Below are 12,239 nucleotides of genomic sequence, written 5' to 3'. Positions count from 1 at the left end.
GACAGACTCTGAAATGAGTGGAATGAAATGATAGATGGATGCATGGATAGATAGATAGATAGGTAGATAGATAGATAGATAGATAGATAGATAGATAGATAGATAGATAGATAGATAGATAGACTGACAAACAGACAGACAGACAGACTCTGAATTGAGTGGAATGAAATGATAGATGGATGCATGGATGGATGGATGGATGGATAGATAGATAGATAGATAGATAGATAGATAGATAGATAGATAGATAGATAGATAGATAGATAGATAGATAGATTACTCATAGCAGTATTATATTCTCAAAATCAGTTTAGAAGTGTATTATACATGTAATTATATTGAACCATATTTCAGAATTTAAAGCTCACAATTATAATTATATGTACACTGAACAAAGTTATAAACGCAACACTTTTGTTTTTGCACCAGGATTCATCCATGAAACCTCTCCAAAGTGCCAGACGCCATCGAATGTGAGAATTTGCCCACTCGTTATTACGACGGACTGCAGTCAGGTCGAGACCCCGATGAGGACGACGAGCATGCAGATGAGCTTCCCTGAGATGGTTTCTGACAGTTTGTGCAAAAATTCTTTAAAAAATTAAATTGTTGCAGCAGCTGTCTGTGTGGCTGGTCTCAGACGGTCTTGGAGGTGAAGATGCTGGATGTTGAGGTCCTGGGCTGGTGTGGTTACACATGGTCTGCGGTTGTGAGGCCGGTCGGATGCAATTGCATGCTCCCTCAAAACCTGGGACATCTGTGGCATTGTGCTATGTGATAAAAACTGCACATTTTAGAGTGTCCTAATATTGTGACCAGCCTAAAGCAGACCTGTGCAATAATCATGCTGTTTAATCAGCATCTTGACATGACACCTGTGAGGTGGATGAATTATCTCAGCAAAACAATATTTGAGAGAAATAGACCTTTTGTGTACATGGAAAAAGTCTTAGATCTTTGAGTTCAGCTCATGAAAAATGGTGCTAAAAAAGTGTTGTTTATAATTTTGTTCAGTGTATAATGTACAGTTAGATGGGAGTGCACAGAAAATGTACATGTACATGTATTACAGTCAGTTATTCTCACCCCACAAGCCCGGTGTTGAAGACCAGCTCTCCGGATGCTGACTGGTCACGGCCAAAGGAGTAACCTTTCATCACTGTACCATCTTCAAGCACCAGACGAGCGCTGTGAGCCTGCATATGACACAACACATCCTGTTCTCCATTAAACAGGAAGTGCTGATAAGAACTCACTGTGTACTTAATTATGATGTGTCCAGACTTGAAGAAGTGATGCAATATTACATCACCCCAGTTAGTCCAAGTCTACTGTACATGCGGCAATAGAAGAAAGGTTTTGTTCTGGTTGTAGTTGCTCTAGTATGCATACAAAAAAATGACAGATAAACTGATATGTATCTCAAAACAAATCGTATCTATGGGTCCCTGACAACTTTGTGTCATTGTTACGGAAATATTACACAAGCTAATGAGAAGACAACACTGATGCTAATGCTAATTATAAGTCTTTTTTTTTTTATTTTTTTTTTTTTTTGCAATTTTATTAAATATTATGCAGGTTTAACTTCTTAAAGTTCCTGGGAAGTTCTGTCATTCATGTCCTTGGACAGAATCTCAAATAAACCGACATGAATCACAGCCAGGTGTTTATATGAGGAGATAAAGTTTATATAATGAGATACAGTTTATATAATGAGATAAAGTTTAAATAATGAGATAACGTTTATATAATGAGATAACGTTTATATAATGAGATACAGTTTATATGAGATAAAGTTTATATAATGAGATAACGTTTATATAATGAGATACAGTTTATATGAGATAAAGTTTATATAATGAGATAAAGTTTATATAATGAGATGACGTTTATATAATGAGATGACGTTTATATAATGAGATAATAAAATACAGTGTTACCTTGATGCTAAGCGCACGTGTAGCTTGTCTCCAAACCCCTGAGGTAAAATTCTTCACACAAACTGTCAGCAGTCTGGTCATGGTTTCAAACTCCACCTGTTATAAAATATTATTAAACCAGCTTGATCTCTAAAGTTAGCGCAGTTATTAAATCACGGAGCTTGATACTTCACATTTAAAATAAAATAGGAGGTTGTTTTACTGGCAATGAGGCAGCGTCGTGCAGTGGGCGAGTGATCCACCGCGCTAGCCAATCAGAAAAGAGCCGGGGATACAGTGACCAATCAGCACTCATCACAAGTTATGAAAGGTGGGACGTTTACAAAAAGGCACGCAGCTGTATAAATGATGTGAAATATGAGAAATCTGGATACCACATAATATATATATATATATATATATATATATATATATATATATATATATATATATATATATATATATATATATATATATTTATATATATTTATATATATATATTTATATATGCAGAACATCCTATAAAAAGTGAAAATAAGTAGCAGGACATTTTTAGTGTTTTTATTATTATTATTATTAGTAGTAGTAGTAGTAGTAGTAGTAGTAGTAGTAGTAGTAGTAGTATTGTTGTTGTATTTTTGTTGTTGTTGCTGTTGTTATTGTTGTTGACAGTGATTATAATAATGATAATATTAATTTTAAAAAATTAGCATAGTTATTTTATTAAAAGGATTTGTGGGTTTTTTCTGTTTGTTTAGTCTTTATCAGTTCCTTGTTTAGGTTTGCTAAAAATCAAAAAAATTAATTCAATATGAAATCTTGGATTTTTCTAAAAAAAAAATTTTTTTAATTAAAATGAATAAATATAATAAAATATGTCCAATGCTTGTGCAATTTTCTCTCTTTTCTCAACTTCAAAATAATTAGCTTTTCTCCCATAGACAGCTTTCTGGTCTTCATGTAGGTTTTATCCTCTTTATCTTTTGGCTCAATCAATATAGAAGGGCAACAAAACATGTGTCAGTTACATCTTCCAATACTATCGAACATGTGATTGTAAGTCACTTGATTGGTTGTAAGTCCAACACATCTGGATGTAAATATCTGGGAATGAAAGCTGGAGAGTATTAAATATATGACTGGCTCTGTCGTTCCAATACTTTTGAAGGGGGCTATATGTACGTACGTGTGCTTGTTTACTGTATATATTACATTAAAAGAGAGGATTTACTGTATAAATTAGGATTTAAATAAGCACCACACCAGATGTGTAGAATTACATGTAGCTCAGTAATAATAAATATTCATGTAAGCAGTTCCAGGAGTTCAAACTGTTTTGCTTAAATAAAATATTGTGAGCTGCCTCAAAGGCACATGGTGTCATCGTGGCTCAGCATGTTTAGCATTCTGGGGTTTGGGGTCCAGAGTTTGCATGTTCTCCCCGTGCTTTGGGGTTTCCTCTGGGTTCTCCAGTTTCTTCCTCAGTTCAAAGACATATACTGTAGGTTCAGAGGCATCTCTAAATTGTCCGTAGTGTGTGAATCGGTGCATGATTGAGCCCTATGATGTGTTGGCGCTCTGTCCACCACTATGTGGTCCGACTCCACCCTCCATGTGATATGCCCCATAATCCCACAGGATTGTGTCTCTTTATACCTTGTTTGACACCACTGTTTAAATTCCAGTCAGTCAGTTTCTCAATGTCAAAGTTTATGGTTCTTGCTTTTCTTGCTTTTATCTGCAGTTAATGTTTTCAGCTCATGATTTACATTACATTGATTTACATGAGAAATGACCTGCACTCCATCTCCATTATTTGACATCTGTGTAGAATTTCTCATTCTCCCTGAGTTATCTGTGGGCTTTTGGAATTCCCTCCACCTTCAGAAAGCATGCTTCTAAATTTCTACTAGACATTTCTAAGTGTGTGTGTGTGTGTGTGTGTGTGTGTGTGTGTGTGTGTGTGTGTGTGTGTGTGTGTTGTCCTGTGATGGAGTCCCATCATAAGCTACATCCACATTGTTCCCAGGATAGGCTCATGAATAAAAGAATGAATAAATGAATGGATGAATAATTCCAAATGCACTTAATTTGCATGATTATATCAAGTTACAGCACAAAACAAAACAATAAAACATTAAACATACGCATGCGCAAACGAACAATAACAATGACGTCACACGCAGCACGCCGTTGCGCTAAAAAGTTGCAAACATATCATGTAATTCTATAATGTGATGTATTCAATGCAAACATTATGAGCTGGTTCACGTCAACCACTTTATATAACACTCTTAACACACACACACGTTACCTGTCACGTTTTCGCCGTCGCAAAAAAAAAAAGTTTTCGCCGTCGCAAAAAAAAAAAAGTTTTCGCCGTCGCAAAAAATAAATAAATAAATAACTTTTCTCCGGCGCATAATTGTGACGAATGTCGATGTAGATTGACGTAAAAGTCGCATCAAATCCGCCTTGGTTGTTCACACTGCGGCCACATTGGAAAAAATCAGATTTGGGTCTGATTCAGGACACATATGGAAGTGGTCCATATTGAAAAAAATCAGATCTGGGCCAGATTTGAGTGTTCACACTACTCCTGACTACTTGACCCCCCAAAAAATTTGATTTGGGCCACTTTGGCCCTGTTCACACTGCAGGTAAAAGTGGCCCAAATCTAAACTTTTTTTTTTTTTTTTTGACTGATAACGTGTGTGTTATATAAAGTGGTTACGTGAACCAGCTCATAATGCTTGCATTGAATACATCACATTACATGATGTTTGCTTCCTCCGTAACCTCGCCAACTTTAGCGTGACGGCGTGCGTGTGACGGCATCGTTATTGTTCGTTTGCGCATGCGGGTCAGTTCGAAACAGCAAACAGTTCACACTTGGTATCTGATATAGGCCACATTTTAAAAGGTAATGTGAACAGCCAAACAAAAAAAATCAGATCTGAGCAAAATATCTGAATCGAGCATTAAGACTTGAGGTGTGAACGTGGCCTTTTACCTCCAGCATGAGGGCCTATAAAAGTGCTGATTCAGTATATAAGGAGTCATGCTTGTCTTCATTCTGATTGGTCAAAAAAAAAAAAAAAACACAACCTTTGACACTTTTTCATTGTAACTTTGAACAAATGTTTTAAACTCATGGTATCTTAAGTCTGTAACCTAGTGAGCAGCATTAATGTATTCAATGTTAGAGATTTAAGCACTTATGTACGTCGCTCTGGATAAGGGCGTCTGTCGCATGCTGTAAATGTAAATGTAAATGTCAAGAGGTGTTGATTAGTTTCCTGAGAGCTGCAAATCACGGCTCTATATTCTTCTCTATAGCAACAGTTAAAATACCTGGGGACTTATGGCTATGTATGGCAAAAGCTTCATAATCTAACATTATTAATGATTAAAAACGTCATTATTAAACAAATGTCTCGTTTGTCAATATGTTTTCTAATGAAGGAGGTCCATAATCAGAGGGGTTCTGCTTTCTTTGTAACATACTGTCCAGCAACGCACAGATCGAACCATATCATCGAGTTTGACAATGACACGATCGTGGTGGGTCTCATCAGCAAGAATGACGAGTCAGCATACAGAGAGGAGGTGCAACAGCTAACTACATGGTGTAGAGCCAACAACCTTTCTCTGAATGTTGATAAAACTAAAGAGATGGTTGTTGACTTCAGGAGAGCACAGAGCGACCACTCTCCGCTGAACATCGACGGATCATCTGTAGAGATCGTCAAGAGCACCAAATTTTTTAAAGTTCATTAAGCGGAGAACTTCACCTGGTCACTCAACACCAGCTCCATCACCAAGAAAGTCCACCAGCATCTCTACTTCTTACGAAGGCTGAGAAAATCCCATCTCCCTCCCCGATCCTCACCATGTTCTACAGAGAGACCATTGAGAGCATCCTGAGCAGCTGCATCACTGTCTGGTTTGGGAACTGCACCATCTCGGATCTCAAGACCCTGCAGTCCCTGGATAGTGAGGACAGCTGAGAAGATCATTAGAGTCTCTCTTCCCTTTATCATGGACATTTACACACACGCTGCATCCGCAAAACTAACAGCATTGTGGATGACTCCACACACCCCTCATTCGAACTCTTTACCCCATGCATATCTCTCACACACATTCTTTACCCCACACACCATTCACACACTCTTCACCCTCCTGCTGTCTGGAAAAAGGTACCGAAGCGTTCGGGCCTCACGACCAGACTGTGTAACAGTTTATTTCCGTAAGCCATCAGACTCCTTAATAACTGTTTACATGCTGTTTTACACACTGTTTTTGCTCTTTGCACATTCTGTCTTTCACATTTCAGTCAACTGCTGTTTTGCAAAATACTTTACTTTACCTCATGTAACTGCTGCTATAATACTAATGTGTTCATTCCAGTATTTATACCTAATATTGGTTGAATGTACAGTATTTAAACTGGTCAGTGGTGTTTTTGTGTATTGTCTTTTTGTGTGATGTCTTTTTTGTCCTTCACTGTCTTTTGTCCTGCACGGTTTGCACCAGGTTGCACAAATGCACTTTCTGAGACAAGGACTATTTACTATTCAATTTAATTCAATTTATTTGTATAGCGCTTTTAACAATTTCCCATAAAAATATATACTTATAAAATATATATATATATATGCATAAGAAAAAGAATAAGAAGAAAGATAAATTAACTTTTAGTTTTAAAATACTATATATCTATCCCTGTGATGGCAGCACAGAAAAACTCCTTGAGATGATATGAGGAAGGAACCTTGAGAGGAACCAGACTCAGAAGGGAACCTCATCCTCATTTAGGTGACACTACAGTAAATTGTGTAAATGTAAATACATGACATGACAATAAAATGTGACAATGTGGTGTGAATCCAGGTTGTCCCCCGCCTTGTGTCAGCTGGTATAGACTCCAGGCTCCCTGTGACATTGTGTAGGATAAGTGGTATAGAAAATGGATGGATGGATGGATGGATGGATGGATGAAAGGATGAATGGAAGGATGGAACATTTCCTAAAGTGTTTTATTCATTATATAACTGATTGATAAAAAAAAATAGTTCCAGAAACATAAAGCTTCCTTCCTCTCTGGAGCTTTGCTTTTTAGGGACTTTTCATTGATGAGCAGATCATCCGTGTGTGTGTGTGTGTGTGTGTGTGTGTGTGTGTGTGTGTGTGTGTGTGTGTGTGTGTGTGTGTGTGTAATCTAATGCCGGACCACATTATTCACGCCTAACCTGTTCCATCAGACAAACTGCTGAACCCAGCACAGTTTCCACCCCATGCTCAGCATTCTCCTGCACCCTCACTAATCCCACTCCGTCACTTAACACCAGTGTCGCAGCCCAGAAACAATCACACAGCAGTGCAATAAAAACTCAGCATTTACATTCTAAATAAAAAAATGTACATTAGTGGTGTCTAAAAATGACTGTAGCCAGCCACTAGAGGACCTTAGAGACATTTTGCCTTTACTTCTATACCCCCTGCTGTGATGTTCATCTGTATACACCATCATCAATCTGTTTATTATTCAGGGACAAATCCAGAAATGATTCAAAGTTATTAGCAGTGACAACTTCAATCATATTGATTTAAGTTTTTAAACTGTCATTATGTTTATTCTGCAGCTTTATACAAATCGTGACACCGCTATATTAAGGCTAAGATAAATAAACTATACTTTATTTTACAAATGTGAAGGAAGGTTAAATATTGTGCAAAAGTGTGTTTAGAATCCAACAAGTTTCAGGCCCTGTAGATGTTCACTGGTTTTTGTAATCTGGCAAGTTTATGTGAGTTAATTATTTTTTTTTTTTCGTAATCCTTTCATTAATTTATTTACAGTGAAAAGACACGTTACTTTTATGGGTGGTGCAGAAACTTTCTTGAGTGGGGGGAAAAAGGGGCTTTTATTTTGAACACGTGGCACCCTGAAACAGGAAGGCCTAGTGAGGTATTAGAACCAAGCCAGGAAGTGGAACAGGTCATGCATGTTAGGAATTAAGATTAGGATTAATTGTACATATATTCTTAAATTAAAGGTACAATATAATCTGTAGCAATGATAGTACAGGTGGCATGGTGGTGTAGTGCTAGCACAATATTGTTTGTTGTATCACAGCTCCATTGTCTCTGGATTACTCTGGGTACTTTTGCTTGTTCCTACTGTACTGCATTTTATCTGTGCAGGTCTCTTCCTGGTTTTCCACTTTCCTCCCACCTCCCAAAAACTTGCAGGTTGGAGGACTGGCTTTGCTAAATTGCTCATATGTGTGAATGTATATACAGGGCAGTCGAGTGTCACGCATTGAGAGTGACAGTCCGTCACGTCGGTCTTTTCTCACGCTCTCCCGTCACACATCGTATTTCTCACGCAGAAAAACTTTTTGACTATTTATCATATATTTAATAAGCCGCAGCGCCCAAAATGTTCTTATATATTTATGTTCTTTCTTTTTTTCCTTTTCTTTTATCTCTGGTACTGCACTTTGGCCAGCTCAGGCAGATTTTAAATGTGCTTTATAAATAAAATGTAATTGAATTGAATTCAAATGAGAGTGTGTGTGTGTGCCCTGTGATGGGTTGGCACTCCGTCCAGGGTGTATCCTGCCTCGATGCCCGATGACGCCTGAGATAGGCACAGGCTCCCCGTGACCCGAGAAGTTCAGATAAGCGGTAGACAATGAATGAATGAATTAATTAATTGAATCACACCGAATGACGTCGGTTTTAAATCTGCTTTGATTAGCAAATATGATCCACTCGCAAGTTCTGCTATGTCAATGTTTGTAACCCATCTCTCTGATTATAATGACATCATTGTAAAAATGCCAGTTTTACAGCAGTAACACTAATGCAAAGAAATCTCATCCAGTAGCAGCAGTAGGTGTTAGAAAGCCATATCAGAACAGTGGTCGCAAAGTTTCCTGGAAAAAAGAAAATAGGGACATATTTCAAGGAAATGCAAATTTTCCCTTAAGAGAACCGGCCCCAAAATTGATCTGCATCAATTACAAAATTTGATTTTGATTTGATTACAAGCCACAGCAAACAGGTTAAGCAAAAAGAATGAGGAACTGTGTTTTTATATGAAAGAGCAAAACTCTCAAACCAAATCTTCTTCAGCATAGGAAGCCCAGGCATCCATAACACATGTAGCACCCCTGCTGAGAGACAGACAAGGTAGACCAGTTGTAAATGTTGCTGTTTGAGGTCGAAGCAATAGTTGGTTAGTGGATTCTGGTGCTTCATTAACAATTCTCCATTCAGATAATCCTCTACAGAAAAAACTACAAGGTTTTGATGGAACACTTTAGATTAGATTAAATTAGACTTTTTTGTAGTTAAGCAAAATGTGCATATATATATATAATATTTTTCCCCCCAAGAGCCCCATATTACGTTCATACAAAAGTAATGGTGTAGTTCTGATGGTGAACACAAGATGGCAGCACTGAACTGATCATTAATCTCCAACAGCACATTAGATTGTTTTTAGTAAAGTGTGAATTTGTTGACATTCATAATTATATTTAATAAAGTCTCAGTGAACACTAACATACATTTAAACACTAACATACATACAAACACTGACATACATATAAACACTACCATACATACAAACACTAACATACACACAAACACTAACATACACACAAACACTAAAATACATATAAACACTAACATACATACAAACACTAACATACACATAAACACTAACATACACATAAACACTAACATACATACAAACACTAACATACACATAAACACTAGCATACACATAAACACTAACATACACATAAACACTAACATACATATAAACACTAATATACATACAAACACTAACATACACAAACACAAACATACATTTAAACACTACCATACACATAAACACTAACATACACAAACACTAACATACATATAAACACTAACATACACATAAACACTAGCATACATATAAACACTAATATACATATAAACACTAACATACACATAAACACTAACATACACATAAACACTAATATACACATAAACACTAGCATACACATAAACACTAACATACACAAACACTAGCATACACATAAACACTAACAGACACATAAACACTAACATACACATAAACACTAGCATACATATAAACACTAACATACACATAAACATTAGCATACACATAAACACTAACATACACATAAACACTAACATACACATAAACACTAACATACATATAAACCCTAACATACATATAAACACTAACATACACATAAACACTAGCATACATATAAACACTAACATACACATAAACCCTAACATACACATAAACACTAGCATACATATAAACACTAACATACACATAAACACTAACATACATATAAACACTAACATACACATAAACACTAACATACACATAAACCCTAACATACACATAAACACTAGCATACATATAAACACTAACATACACATAAACACTAACATACATATAAACACTAACATACACATAAACACTAACATACATATAAACACTAACATACACATACACCCTAACATACACATAAACACTAATATACATATAAACACTAACATACACATAAACACTAACATACATATAAACACTAGCATACATACAAACACTAACATACACATAAACACAAACATACATATAAACACTAACATACATATAAACACTAACATACACATAAACACTAACATACACATAAACACAAACATACATATAAACACTAACATACACATAAACACTAACATACACATAAACACAAACATACATATAAACACTAACATACACATAAACACTAACACACACATAAACACTAATATACATATAAACACTAACATACACATAAACACTAGCATACATATAAACACTAATATACATATAAACACTAACATACACATAAACACTAACATACACACAAACACTAACATACATATAAACACTAACATACATACAAACACTAACATACACATAAACACTAACATACATATAAACACTAACATACACATAAACCCCAACATACACATAAACACTAACATACACACAAACACTAACATACACATAAACACTAACATACACATAAACACTAACATACCTATAAACACTAACATACACATAAACACTAGCATACATATAAACACTAATAACACTAACAATAATAATAATAAAAACAACAACAATAATAAAAAAAAAAAAAAAAATAATAATAATAATAATAATAATAATAATAATAATAATAATAATAATAATAATGAGTATATTATTATTATTATTATTATTATTATTAACAACAATAACAACAACAACAACAACAATAGTGTGTGTGCCCTGTGATGGGTTGGCACTCCGTCCAGGGTGTATCCTGCCTCGATGCCTGATGACGCCTGAGATAGGCACAGGCTCCCCGTGACCGGAGAAGTTTGGATAAGCGGTAGAAGATGAGTGAGTGAACAACAACAACAATAATAATCATAATAATCATAATCATAATATAACTAATAATAATAATAATAATAATAATAATAATAATAATAATAATAATAATAATAATAATAGTAATAATAATATTCATATTGAGTAAATTAATACACAAACAAATATATAAAACAGAAAGAAAACAAATGGATCATTACGATGAAAAAAATCTACAGATTATTATACAAAATTCTATATAATTTATCTATTTAACCCCAGTTTGTTCACCTCAATAAATAAATAAATAAATAAATACCCTCTCTGTGTTCAGGTCCTCCTGTCAAGTTCCAGGGTAGTTTTACGAGTGGTCATTTGAAGTGAAGTCACTTTTTTCAGAGATTGAGGTGAACCTTTTGCTAATTAACTACAATAAATACAGCATGGCTTTAAACTTGACTTATAGAAACTGAAAAACAAAGAATGGTGTTTTAGGTGTGTTTATGTTTTTAATGAGTTTTCTGAAGCTGCTGTAAACTTTTTCATTACATATTACGTATCACATACAAATGACGTTTTTTGTTTTGTATTGTAGAATTGTAGAACGTTATCATATTCTCTCTCACTCACTCTCACTCATTTCCTACCACTTATCCCAACTTCTCTGGTCACGGGGAGCCTGTGCCTATCTCAGGCGTCATCGGCATCGAGGCAGGATACACCCTGGACGGAGTGCCAACCCATCTCAGGGCACACACACACACTTGACAATTTGACACTCAGACAATTTTCCAGAGATACCAATCAACCTACCATGCATGTCTTTGGACCGGGGGAGGAAACTGGAGTACCCGGAGGAAACCACTGAGGCACGG

At 35.6% G+C, this 12,239-nt stretch overlaps 1 protein-coding gene across 4 annotated transcripts in view; it reads right to left on the bottom strand.

Moving 5' to 3' along the window:
- The window catches only part of cps1 (carbamoyl-phosphate synthase 1, mitochondrial), an 80,638-nt gene extending 76,350 nt beyond the window's left edge, over window positions 1-4,288 (bottom strand). The window contains exons 1-3 of one of the 4 annotated variants that reach the window (XM_027155268.2): window positions 4,237-4,288; window positions 1,944-2,039; window positions 1,087-1,196 (exon numbers count right to left, since the gene is read on the bottom strand). In XM_027155268.2, the coding sequence (XP_027011069.2) occupies window positions 1,087-1,196; window positions 1,944-2,024 (191 nt within the window). In that variant the 5' untranslated portion in view covers window positions 2,025-2,039; window positions 4,237-4,288. The other 3 variants (XM_027155265.2, XM_027155266.2, XM_047814810.1) reach the window with 3 other exon arrangements.
- Between the last annotated feature and the right edge of the window lie 7,951 nt (window positions 4,289-12,239).

Source organism: Tachysurus fulvidraco, chromosome 6, assembly GCF_022655615.1.
Source record: "Tachysurus fulvidraco isolate hzauxx_2018 chromosome 6, HZAU_PFXX_2.0, whole genome shotgun sequence".
Lineage (NCBI taxonomy): Eukaryota > Metazoa > Chordata > Actinopteri > Siluriformes > Bagridae > Tachysurus > Tachysurus fulvidraco.
This window is presented reverse-complemented; position numbering and strand designations above follow the sequence as displayed.